Source organism: Gouania willdenowi, chromosome 4 (assembly GCF_900634775.1).
Source record: "Gouania willdenowi chromosome 4, fGouWil2.1, whole genome shotgun sequence".
Taxonomy (NCBI): domain Eukaryota; kingdom Metazoa; phylum Chordata; class Actinopteri; order Blenniiformes; family Gobiesocidae; genus Gouania; species Gouania willdenowi.
Window position 1 is genome coordinate 29,999,120 of NC_041047.1, and position 12,816 is coordinate 30,011,935.

The following is a 12,816-nucleotide window of genomic DNA, read 5'->3' on the forward strand; positions in this document are numbered from 1 at the left end:
TTTGAAATCCTAGCTGGAAAAGCACCAACACTATATTCCCACGAGTACATTCTGTGGAACACAGCATTCTTTTTCTTTATTCAAAATCAAGGAAGGCCACTTCTATTCAAATTCTTTCCCAAGTGTTTATTGTTTCAAAATGTTCTTTTTTTTATTTGGTCCATAAGAGAAGTGTGTTGACAAATGATTCATGCAGGTAGAATAATATACAACAATGCAGCAACAATGACTATGTCTGGTTGTGTTGGTAGATTGTTGGCACGCCGTCCCCTTCTTCCCTCTTCAAACACATTGTTCCCATGATGCGATCTGAGAGCATGGACATTACCGAGTCTCTCGTGTTGGGGCTTGGCAGGACCAACCCCGTGGCCTTCAGGTGAGAAACACTTCAGCGTCTATGTTTAGAAGCAGGCACTGCCGGGACATAACGTTACATTTCTCTGCTGATGTTCCAGAGAGTTAATAGAGGAGCTGAACTCCATCATAAAAGAAGCTCTTGAAAGAAGACCTGAAGTAAGTGTAATTCATTAGCAAACTGAAAACTTTCTATAAACGCCTCTTTAATTTTAAAGACGAAAGACACTTCTTTAATTGTACTGCCTTTGTTCCATAGAACATGAAGCGGCGCAGGCGCCGTGATATTCTCAGGGTCCAGCTGGTCCGGATATTTGAGCTACTTGCTGATGCGGGTGTCATCAGTCAGATGTACGTACTCAAACCTTTAGGTGATGGCTTTGTCCTGTGTAGTTTTCCAATCCTTTTGTCTGTGTTTTCCAGAGCCAGTGGAGGGTTGGATGCAGAGAGCCACTCTCTGAACAGTACGCTGCTGGAGTATGTGGATCTGACCAGGCAGCTGCTGGAGGCAGAGAATGACAAAGATTCTGACACACTGAAGGATATTCGCTGTCACTTCAGTGCACTTGTGGCTAACATCATCCAAAATGTCCCAGGTAGAGTTTTCATGCATTTAATTTTTACTTCTTTTTTTTTTAATATTTTTGCCGCATAAGACAGATACAATTACAGAAACAATGCCATAGACTATAGACAGTATTTATGAATCTTATACATTATAATACAGTAAGTGTGTGTGTGTGTGCGTGTGTGTGTGTGTGTGTGTGTGTGTGTGTGTGTGTGGGTGCGTGTGTGTATGTGATACTATAATAATTATAATAATGGTATTGTGCTATTAGAAGGTGAAGTGAGGAGACTGTAACAAGTTAATAATAGTCAAATATGTGAGGAAAGGAACGATACATATATATCGCGTTCCTGAGGGGGACCCCACCCACAGGCCTCCTCTACTCCTCCTTTTCCTTTTCCTCTTTTTTTCCCCCTTTTTCTTCGTTTCTTTTAAGTTTTGTTTTAAATGTATTCATTTATTTTTCTTCTTCCCTTGATGTCCAGGTATTCCTCTCAGCTCTGGGCTGCCTCTAACCCTAACCTAATAGGAATGTTGTTATTGGATCAAATTGTAAAGATGCTGAGCTTATTTCTTTCTCTTTCTGTGTTTAAATCAGTTCACCAGAGGAGGGCCATTTTTCCTCAGCAGTCTCTGCGACACAGTCTGTTCATGCTCTTCAGTCATTGGGCCGGACCCTTCAGCATCATGTTCACCCCTTTGGATCGCTACAGCGACAGAAATATGCAGATCAACCGCCATCAATACTGCGCACTAAAGGTGGAACACTCAAATGTGTATGAAAGGAAAACTTCCACAAGCTGCTTCCTGCCACAGTGCGTTGTGTATTTTACATTAATGTGTTTCCATGTTGCAGGCAATGTCTGCAGTTCTGTGCTGTGGACCTGTAGCTGACAATGTTGGCCTCTCATCTGATGGATACCTCTACAAGTGGCTAGACAACATCTTGGATTCCCAGGACAAAAAGGTAGTAAAGTGTTGTTTTTTCATTAACTTTGATTAGTATGTTTCTGATTTTCTGTAATTCACCATAATTCATAATATTTTCTCACGTCTGTTTAGCAAACAATAAATAAAGATTTTGTTGATATCAATAATTCCATTACACTTATGATCCCACACTAGTCATTGACAATTGAACAACATAAGTTGGTCTCAGCATTAGGTCAGCTGGTCCCTATCTCCAGTTCTAAAGCCAAAAGGAGCTGTGCTTTAATACTTTGTTAGAGCAATGAAATGTAAACCACGTAGAACAGGGGTCACCAACATGGGGCCTGCAAGCACCTGGTAGCCCTTGTGGACCATGTGTGGTACCCTCAGGAGCATCAGTAACCAATGAGCTCCATCTAAAATCTGATTTACTCGCCCAGGCTCACACTCACAAAGATAAATACATGTAACAGATGTAGTTAAATCCTGCTGCACTTTTAAATTAACCATCTTTAAATCTTTAGTTTTCACTTAAAGAAAGAGACCAATGTGTTCAACTGCTGCAGATAGGATCCTGTTAAAGATGCTGCAGGTTTGGTGTTTGGATTGTGGTAACATAATGGTTTTAAAATAAATTAAAAAAGTGGATTTTTATAGAATATTACAGATGTGTTAAACTATACACGTGTTCCATGTTTTACAATTTGTTAGAAATTGTCAGTATCTAGTAAACCATTAACATGTTGATCTCTTATGAAATGTAATGAAAATGAAACGATTGCATAAAAGTGTTGCATGTTGAAACGTAAACAATTCCAACCTTTTGAAGTTACTGCTCGTCTTCATTCATACCCTCGAATTGAAGTCTAATCTTATAATCATAGTATTTAAAAAGAGTTTATCAAACTGATAGACCTTCAGATTATTCAGTACATCTGAAGTAGCTCACTTTCAGTAGGGTTGGTGGCCCCTGATGGAGAACAAAACCTAGACAACAGCACCACTCAGTAGTGTTTAGCGGTACTGTTGGCTAAAGCCATCATAGGCACTCACAAAATCAAATCCTGTTTAAGTAAAAAGTATTAAGATGGAAATATGAATGTATGCTTCAGCAGGTCTCGCCATTTATTTAACACATTCAAAAAGACAATATTTTTTTTGTGTATTTGCTCTTGGCAAGATCTTTTGTAATTCATGTATTAATCAGGTAATGGCTCAATAATAAACGGAAACAGTTTTTAAATTGGCATCCTGAAAGACATAATAAATGATTTAAAGATTTAGGCAACACATACAGAAGATCAGCAGTGTTGTTACAAATTAAAGAATATTGGCTGTTTTAGTTAGCTGCCATTTTTTAACTTGGAACCTATATATCTGATGTGATTCCTCACTGTCTGCAGGTGCACCAGCTGGGATGTGAGGCCGTGATGCTGTTACTGGAGCTGAATCCAGACCAGAGCAACCTCATGTTTTGGGCCGTAGACCGCTGTTACACCGGCTCCCGACGGGTTGCTGCCGGCTGTTTTAGAGCCATTGCCAATGTTTTTCACAACAGGTACATGACTTAGTTGGATTTTTTGTCTTTTATTCTTTCCTGCCTTCCAGTTCTTTTTTTCTCTCTACCTCCATTCAAGCTAATAATAAGCATAGACTGGTTTTATTTGCAAATAACACATTCAATTGATGTGAAATGGCCAGTTTTCTCACATATACAGTATCTCATGGAGCTAGCTATACCCAACAACTTTTACTTATACACACAGTCTGGATTTGTTTCCCTCTTAGGGACTACCAATTTGACACTGTGGTGCTGTTGAACCTCATTCTGTTCAAAGCGGCTGACTCTTCCAGGGAAATCTATGAGGTGGCCATGCAACTGTTACAGGTTTGATTTTCTCCTTCAAAAGTTGTGTATCCCTTTTACACTGATTAAATCAACACATTGGGAGTATCTACGAGTTGCCTTGTGATTGTTAACGTTGTCAAACAGATCCTCGAACCCAAGCTCTTCCGTTATGCCCACAAACTGGAGATCCAGAGAACAGATGGCATCCTAACCCCTCCCTCACCGCTGCCACATCTGTACTCGGTGTCTTACTACCAGCTGTCAGAGGAGCTGGCAAGGACTTACCCAGAGCTCACCATGCCCATTTTCTCAGGTTTGTTGTCTTCAACAGTTTTCTTTTTTAATCTATTGAATAACTCTCAAAGCTCATTTGAGGGTCCCCAGGGTCATGAAATTCCTGGAGAAGTTATGGAATTTGAAATATAGCCTGTTTTATTTTAATGTTTAAAATATGTTAAACCCCAAAGATGTTAAGCGTGATCTCAAAGTGAAAGTGCTGCACAATTGACCGGGAATCACAAGATCTCACAAATTCACGCAAATTCACACTCAGCCTTATTTATAAAACTGTGCGTAGGTAAGATCACTTCAGCTGGTGTACGCTAAAAACCAGGAAATGCATACACAAAACAAGATCTTAGTGCTTCAGAACTAAGTCATGGAAATTTGGTAAAATATTTTGAAAAATAATTGTGGGAACCCTGTCATTTGCATCACTTGAAGTGTGAATTATTAGTTCTGGACCTGACAGATTCTTCACACAGCCCCAAAGTTTAATGATCTGATTGGCAGTGTAGAGATGTGCAGTATGGCACACACAAGAAAATAATAATATACCAAATTATCCCTGAGTAAGGCTGCACATTGTATCATTTGAGCATCGTCATCGCAATGTACGTGTGCGGAATAGTTGCATCGCAGGTGCTGCAGTGTTTGTCCAGTGAAATCGACTGTCGGGAGGCAGAACTATGCGCCAACCATCATCCCTGGTGGGATGACTGAACTGGTACAGCCACTGGACATCTCTGTGAGCTGAACGTTCATATACAAGCTTCAGAAGCTGTGGAAAGACGGACACAGTCAGACACTCACAGCTTTACTAACATGGGACAGATGCAGAGATTATTGCAGGTTGTTTTTCTCACAAGATGGCAACAGTGCAGCATAACAAAGTGCAATTGGAGTCATATACATATATGTTGAAAATTCCTGTATTTGATCACACTCAGCGGTGTCAAACTCATTTTCATTAAGGGGCCAAAAACGGAGCAGTTTGATCTCAAGAGAGCCACAGGTTTTATGTGGAAAAATGAGTAATTTTAACTTTATTATGCTCGAGTTTGCACTTGTATTCATAAAATGCAAAATATGTAAGAAACCGACAATGTCAGATATCAGTCCCAGCAGGATCTTCACTTTAATGTCCTAGATTTGTGACCAATTTCTATTTAATTAAGCAAAATGTTATGTAACAATTTGAGGAAAATAAAAAATATTTTGTAAGAATTTCGAGTTTTCTTTAACAGTTAAACATTAAAAATGACTGCCATCATGTGAGATTAATACTGGGAAAACTGAGTTACATTCACACAATAATTCATGTTTTCGCGGGCTCAATTGGATGCGCCAAAGGGCCGGATTTGGTCCCCGGACCTTGAGTTTGACACATATTCTCTCGCTGATGTTTGATAATTTATCATATAGACTGCGTTTGTATTCTGTGTATATTAAGGCTTTAATAAAATGGGGTGAAACTGAGCTCACTTTTATTCTCTCACTGTCATAACCTGAAACACTTCCTACTGCAGAGGTGAGTCAGCGCATCCAGACAGCACACCCTGGTGGTCGACAGGTAATGTTGCACTATCTGCTTCCGTGGATGAACAACGTGGAGCTGGTCGACTTTAAACCAATCGTGCGACGGCCAGAGGATTGTGGCAGTGGCGAGGAGGAAGAGGACGTCCACGAGCAGGAGATGATGATGATGAACAGCCGCCGTTGGCTCCGTGGGGAGGGATGGGGGTCGCCTCGTGCTACAACCATGGTGCTAAACAACCTGATGTTCATGACTGCTAAGGTGAGATAGCTGATGCTCCACCTGTACACGTCTCTGTTACTGTGAACCATGTTGGTCCGGCTGAGTTGTTGATCTTGAGGTGTTTTGCCTTTTCAGTATGGACATGAGTTTGCATGGTCGGAGATCGAGAACGTTTGGACCACGTTAGCTGATAGTTGGCCAAAGAACCTCAAAATCATTCTGCACTTTCTTATCAGTATGTCGGGAGTCAACAGTGACCCCAGCCTCTTGCCCTATGTAAGTTACATTCTTCATCCTCAGTGTGTATTTACATCTTTTTACTCACGTGTTCGTGTTCCACATGTGCTTCAAGGTGAAGCGGGTGGTGGTGTACCTCGGCAGAGATAAAACTATGCAGCTGTTGGAGGAGCTGATGTCTGAGCTCGAGTTGACTGATCCGGTTAGCTCAGCTGTCACTCACATGGACAACCCTCCGTACTACCGTATCACCTCCAGTTACAAGATTCCTTCAGTCACCTCAGGTTAGTGAGAAACAGGAACCGTCTGCTTTCCACCATCTTTCTCTAATGCTTGGAAGATAAATGTCTCATATCTGCTCTGTCAGGAACAACTTCCAGCAGCAATACCATGGTGCCAGGAAACGATGGTCATCATGACACCAAAATTAAAGATCCCAACATGGAGGACAGGTGGGTAATTATAACATAATGCTAGTGTTTTTAAAATATAACTGAAGAATACGTAATTCTATTATTAGAAGATCAGGGACTAGGTTCCCCTTTATCTAGTATCTGACGTCAGATCTTTCAGTGACAACTTAAAGTTTTAGACATAAAGGCTGACACTGTCATCATTATGGCATGACACTTGTTATTAGCATGAATAAGGTGTTATGAAGGCTGTCATTAAGTGTTATTTGTTACTCTAACCCAGAGTTTCCCAAATAGGTTTACGTGTACCCCCAGGGGTACGCAATGGCACTACAGGGGGTACTAGTGAGAGAGTGGAAATTTAACAAACAAAATGTCACTCTTGGTCCCACCCCAAGTGTAAAATTACCTGAAATGATACAAACTATAGAAATACATCTGTTCGGGAGCCACTAAATCAGTGTTTTTCAACCTTGAGGTCGGCACCCCGTGTGGGGTTGCCCCTGGAGTTTAAATGGGGTCACCTGAAATTTCAGAAAAATGTAAACAGATTTTTTAAATGTTTTAATTATTATTCTTTTTTTGTGCTAAAACACACAATCTTAAAGAACTGTATTTCTGTACTTTCACCTTTAAAAAAAACAATAATAATAATGAATCAGACAAAAAAGGTAAAAGTTTGAGAACCTCTGCCTTAACCCTAACCCTACATTACCCTAACCTTAACCCTAACCTCACTTGATCCTTCCACCCAACCCAAAAAAATGCCAACATAGCTCCAAAGGTGTCCAAATTTAGAGAATGACACTTAATGTATGTATAAAACTTCAAGTCGTGTTACCAATCTTTCTGATGATTTTGAATATTTTAATTTAAGTTTATTGTTTTACCATTTTTTTTTAATAAAAACAAAGTTTTAATAAACAGCTGTTTAGTTGGTTAAAACCCAAACTACTCCTCTTACAGTTATGCCCACCTGGATATCTACAATAATCTGAACAACAACCTGAACCGCCAGCATCATCGCCTCGAGTCTCGCTACAGCAGCAGCTCAGGGGGTTCCTATGACGATGAGAAGAGTAGGCATAAAATCTTCTTTCCTCTCCACTCTGTACCAAACACATTCAGTTCCCATCTACTCAGTGTCCTGGTAACTCTTGCCTTTCTTCAGGTGACTCCATGCCGCTTTATGCCAACTGGCGTTTGAAGGTGATGGATCACAACCGGCCAGAGCCTCTGCCCTTTCCTCCAACAGGAGGCTGCTGGTCTCCTCTTGTTGACTACTTACCAGAGACCAACTCTCCTGCTGTGCCACTCCACAGGTACATCACGGGCCAGCATTTGTGACTTCAAAACTCACCCATATTTGTAAAAATTGTTTCTTTTAATGCACTGGTTTGTCTTTTAGGTGTAACATTGCAGTCATCTTGCTGACGGACCTTATCGTGGACCACGGGGTTAAAGTAGAGTGGAGTGCCTACCTGCACCTACTGCTACACGCTATTTTTATAGGTAACAGGTCTTCTGTCATTACTGATTCACTCTCATATTTGGTGTTTTAGGTGTATTTTAATGTGTGTTTCCGATCTGAATACAAATTTAAAAGCACTATGGATGTTTTACTCTAACTGACCTCTCCTTTATCTTTGTGTTCACCTCCAGGGTTTGATCATCAGCACCCGGAGGTCTATGAACACTGCAAGCGTCTGTTGCTTCACCTGCTTGTAGTCCAGGGGGCGAATAGCAACGTTCAGTCCGTGGCCATGGTGCTTTTACGAAATAGAGATTACAACGATCCCAGGGTCCTGACTGTGAAACCAGCAGCTCCAGAGTTCAACCTCACAGGTGAGCTTTGTTGTCAGATTCAGACGAGGCATCGTACCCTTAATAAAGGCCAACTCTTCTCTTGCCAAACCATTAATCCTCACACTTATCCAGTCTAATGTTAAAGTAGTTTTTAACACTAAAAGCTTCAGTGTGTTGAAGTACTAAAGTTAATCACTGTTTATCATTTAAATAGTCCTTTTCCTCTGATTCATTACTTTCTGTAAGTGGCCCCATGAATTAACTATGACCACTATGAAGTGTATTTTACTTTTTTTTTTTTTTTTAATATTTATTATTATTATTATTATTATTATTATTATTATTATTATTATTGCTCTCATACGGTCCAATCAGGGAAAGCTAAAGCGTTGCATGTAGCATGTTGGCCATAAAAATGCCCAGGCCAGCTCATCGGCATTTATTAAAACTAACTCAGACTAACTCACTAATGCAAACCAGAGAATCACATTGCATATCAAACCTGATGCAGGTAAGATTAGGTGTTACACATTGGGTACAATACCAAAAAACTCAAACAAATCAGATAATTTGGCTGATCCTGCTGTTTTTTCCATTTACAATAGTTTACAGCTCTTAGTAGAGTAAAGATAACTTGTATTAGTCCCACAATGAGTTTCAGCAGCAGATAAAACGGCATAATAAATAAGGAAGATGTGCATACGTGGGCCTGTATACGGTACGGAGAGAAGGAGGGAAGACATGGTTAGAAATGACATTGCACAATAAAAACAGAACATATAAATGGAATATACTGTATACGTATAGACACTAAGATAGCTTCCTGTCAGTGGATTGGATGCCAATGTTTTGATGACATGATTATTATGACATGATTGTTCATCAATAAAATACAAGAATTGCAATCTCATATCAGCAATGGCAAAAAAAGGAATTGTAATGGTGATCTCAGTGGATGTATAGTCGATGTGTTTGTTTCGATTTTATTACACATCTCATGAGTGCGTATGTTGTAGGTGTCCAAGAGTTGTTCCCCGACTGTCAACAGTCTCCGATGACAGACTCTGGTCTCAGCTCCTGCTCCACATCCTCCAGTGTGAGTTTGGGCGTTGGTGGCACCGCGCTCTCCCACCTCTCCCCTTCTCTGCTCAGGGAGGTTGACGCTACCTCTGAACAGGATGAGAAGGCCAAAGCGCTCATTGAGTTCATTACCTCCAGGTGAGAGATTTATTGTTTAGAATTTATGTAATATTGTGATATCGTCACGCATAGTTGCACATATTTGCTGCATTTCAATATTATTTTAACATTGTTTGTATTGACTCACGTTTGCCTTATGTCTCAATTTTTACAATGATTTGCTTTCATGCTCTCAGCAGTGTCTGAAACAAGGGTATTTTTTATTTGCATGAGTTTGATACTTTGTCTGCAGTGTGTGAATGCTGGTCCTCTTTTTCTGTCATTCTTTTTTTTTTTATTTCCATCCACTTATGTTGATAATCACCTTATATTTCATCACCTGATTTTTTTTTTTTTTACCAATTCAAATTAGTTAAAGGCTTACAGTTTAAATTCAGCACAGAATATGTAAAAGCTGTGTTAGTATTTAAAAGGTTTTATATTTTTGGGCTTAGTCTGTGCTTTTTTTTTTTTAGGTGATCAAGGTCACAAAATTAAATTCCCAAGTAAACATACGGTAGCACCGTCACATTTTTTTTTCTACTATCCACTTGATTATTTTAGTGTTTTTAACTCATTCTGTGCCAGCCATTTTCAAAATTTCTACCCATTTAGTGTCAGCCGTTTTACAGCATTTTGACAAATCTTTGAGACCCACAGAATATTTGAACTCTCTACTTTCATCAGAAAAAATAATTTTGTTTCTAGCTTGTTTCATTCTGCTGTAATCTGCAGTTGAATAGAGGCAAGTTTCACACAAATCGCCAGTTTGTGACAAAAAGCTGAGAAAAACGTCTTTTTCTGAAAAAACCTATTAGTGACTTTGAAGCATTTTTTATTTATTTTTTTGTGCTTTAGGGACACCTTTACATTGGTTTCCTACTATAAAACTACAAAAACAACACTGAGACCAGGCTTTTGATGCCAACAATATTATTATTTTGCAATCTATGTCAGAATTGAATGGATTTCTTACTGTATTTTGGCCATCCTCCAAGTCTCTCCCCCATCATTCTTCACACACACACAACTTCATCCTCCTCCCGAACATGCGGAGTGTCAGTGTTTGCCCTGTTTTTTTGATCGTATTATCTCACCATTGCGACACTCTCAATAGTCCACTTAGGTTCCACACATGCTCTGGTGGAGTGTGAGCAGTGTTTGGAATAACGGCGTTTAAAGTAACGGCGTTAGGTAACGGCGTTTGTTTTTCAGTAACGGGGTAATCTAACTAATTACTTTTTACGCCGTTACAACGCCGTTATCGTTACTGAACGTTAAATGCGGTGCGTTACATGCATTGATTAAATAAAATGTTATCCGAAAGCATCCCCGGCTTCTGACTCGACTGTTGTAAGGAGGTGGGTTAAAAACAAGGTGAGCGATTATGATTGGCTTAGGCTGCGTCATGTTTCATGGTAGCCAATCAGAGCCAGTGTTTTTACACATGTGCCAGCAAGAGGAGGCGGGTTAAAAACAAGGTGAGCGATTATGAATGGCTAAGGCGACGTGCCAGCACCCGCGACACACACACACACACACAGCAGCAATGATGGTGAGCGTGGAGCAATCTGATGAAAAGTTGACATTTTTAAGGTGACGACGATACAAACACTACTTTAAATTAATTGTGGTCAAAGGCAAGAACGTGTATGTGAAGTGTTCATTATATCCAGGAGTGAAGACTTTGTCCACATCTGTTGTAAGCAACTCAAATTTAATGAAGCACCTCACGACACATCTAAAAAATGTGAATTCTTTGACTTTTTTTTTTTTTTTTTGAATAGTAACGCAAATAGTTACTTTCCTTGGTAATGAGTTACTTTTATTATAGAGTAATTTAGTTACTAACGCAGTTACTTTTTTGAACAAGTAGTGAGTAATTACAACTAATTACTTTTTTAAAGTATCATTCCCAACACTGAGTGTGAGCTGCTGTGAGCTGCTGGGAACTTCAGCATCATCTCTCGTAGCGCCATTTTCTGTCTCGTAAACTCCTTTCCTGATCGCTCATCCAAAGGTGCACTGCTGTCACCAGTTGGTCACTACATCATTGTACAAGTTATATACTGTATTCACCGGAGAACTTCCTCACACTGTGTCCTAACAACCCCAGCCGAAAAGCACTATTCACATCTATAGACGTAAATGGCACTCCACGTTACTGAACCAATTCTCGTCTATAGACGTGAATGGCACTCAATGAGTTAAGAAGCTTTTTTGTTCTCTTTTAGTTTGATTTGTCTGTTGTTCTCTACCACTTGTGTCCTCAGCATTCAAGTTGTTGTTCTCAGAAGAGGGTGTTTTTTTTTTGTCATGAACCAAATGATCACAGATTCCAGTCTTAACAGGTTCCCCCTTGCCTTGTAGAAAACGGGGTCCACTCTGGAATTATGAAGATGTGTCGCCCAAAAACCCCAACATCAAGAGCGCTGAACAGCTGAGTGTTTTTGTTCGACATGTGATGACTGTCTTCAAGCATTCCCCGTCAGGTCTGTGGGATTCACAGCTACTTTTTACTTCTACCTTAATTGGTTTTCTTCCTGTTATTTACTTCCTGTTGATTTTCTCAGGTTTCCAACTGCAGTCTTTGCTGAGTGAGGTTGCTCTAAGAACAGCTCTGTCCTGCTCATCTCGTCACTACGCCGGGCGCTCGTTCCAGATTTTCCGAGCTCTTAAACAGCCGCTAACTCCAGCCACTCTTTCTGACATCCTGTCACGACTAGTGGAGACGGTGGGAGATCCTGGGGAGGATGCTCAGGTCAGAACAGCCCTGTTCGCTGCATTTTAGGAATTATCTCTTCATCAGTTCCTCACAGCCAATCAGAACCCTTCACAGTATATATCTTTATTTTAGTGAGAACAGCAGAATGTATTGGGTCCTGTGTCCCTTACAATAGCAGATCTTTGGTGCAGTTTTCAATATTTCACTACGGTATATATACTTTTGATGTAACTAAAAAGTTCTTCACATATTCTTTTATACCTATTAATATTCAAAAACGTTTTTGTTAGTGTATTCAGTTTCACATAACTTATATAAATTGTGTATACTTTAAACAACAATAGAAGTTCATTGTAAATTATTTGTCAGCATTATGTTTTGGACAAAATATAGCTTTTTATAGTATATAAGTTTAATAATAACACTGACTTTGGAGGGTAAAACACATCTAAATTTGTCAAAGGTTTACATGTCTGAAAGACTAATTTGATGTTTGTTTTAACTGTTTATTTTAAGGTTAACAGTTTGTGTGCCTGAACTAAGCTCTATCGTTTTGTCTCTTTAGGGCTTTGTTATTGAGCTGCTTCTAACATTGGAGTCGGGCATTGACACGCTGGCAGACTCACTCAAAGACTACGACCTCCTCGCTGCCTTGGCACAGTAAGCTCTTGGTCATAGTCTTTTGTCCTATCCATTGCCCCCCTGGAAACTTCTGCC

General features: G+C 39.8%; 1 protein-coding gene across 19 annotated transcripts in view; it reads left to right on the forward strand.

The window, feature by feature from the left end:
- fryl (furry homolog, like) overlaps positions 1-12,816 on the forward strand; it is a 107,727-nt gene that overhangs the window by 69,420 nt on the left and 25,491 nt on the right. For all 19 annotated transcript variants that reach the window (XM_028444186.1, XM_028444182.1, XM_028444187.1 and 16 more), the window contains 21 exons: positions 252-376; positions 456-513; positions 614-705; positions 778-950; positions 1,521-1,681; positions 1,779-1,889; positions 3,256-3,410; positions 3,641-3,740; positions 3,846-4,014; positions 5,510-5,778; positions 5,875-6,015; positions 6,092-6,260; positions 6,344-6,428; positions 7,356-7,468; positions 7,561-7,711; positions 7,798-7,901; positions 8,052-8,234; positions 9,212-9,413; positions 11,745-11,866; positions 11,948-12,135; positions 12,665-12,759. In XM_028444186.1, coding sequence (XP_028299987.1) covers positions 252-376; positions 456-513; positions 614-705; positions 778-950; positions 1,521-1,681; positions 1,779-1,889; positions 3,256-3,410; positions 3,641-3,740; positions 3,846-4,014; positions 5,510-5,778; positions 5,875-6,015; positions 6,092-6,260; positions 6,344-6,428; positions 7,356-7,468; positions 7,561-7,711; positions 7,798-7,901; positions 8,052-8,234; positions 9,212-9,413; positions 11,745-11,866; positions 11,948-12,135; positions 12,665-12,759 — 2,966 coding nt within the window. The remainder of the gene's footprint in view (positions 1-251; positions 377-455; positions 514-613; positions 706-777; positions 951-1,520; positions 1,682-1,778; positions 1,890-3,255; positions 3,411-3,640; positions 3,741-3,845; positions 4,015-5,509; positions 5,779-5,874; positions 6,016-6,091; positions 6,261-6,343; positions 6,429-7,355; positions 7,469-7,560; positions 7,712-7,797; positions 7,902-8,051; positions 8,235-9,211; positions 9,414-11,744; positions 11,867-11,947; positions 12,136-12,664; positions 12,760-12,816) is intronic.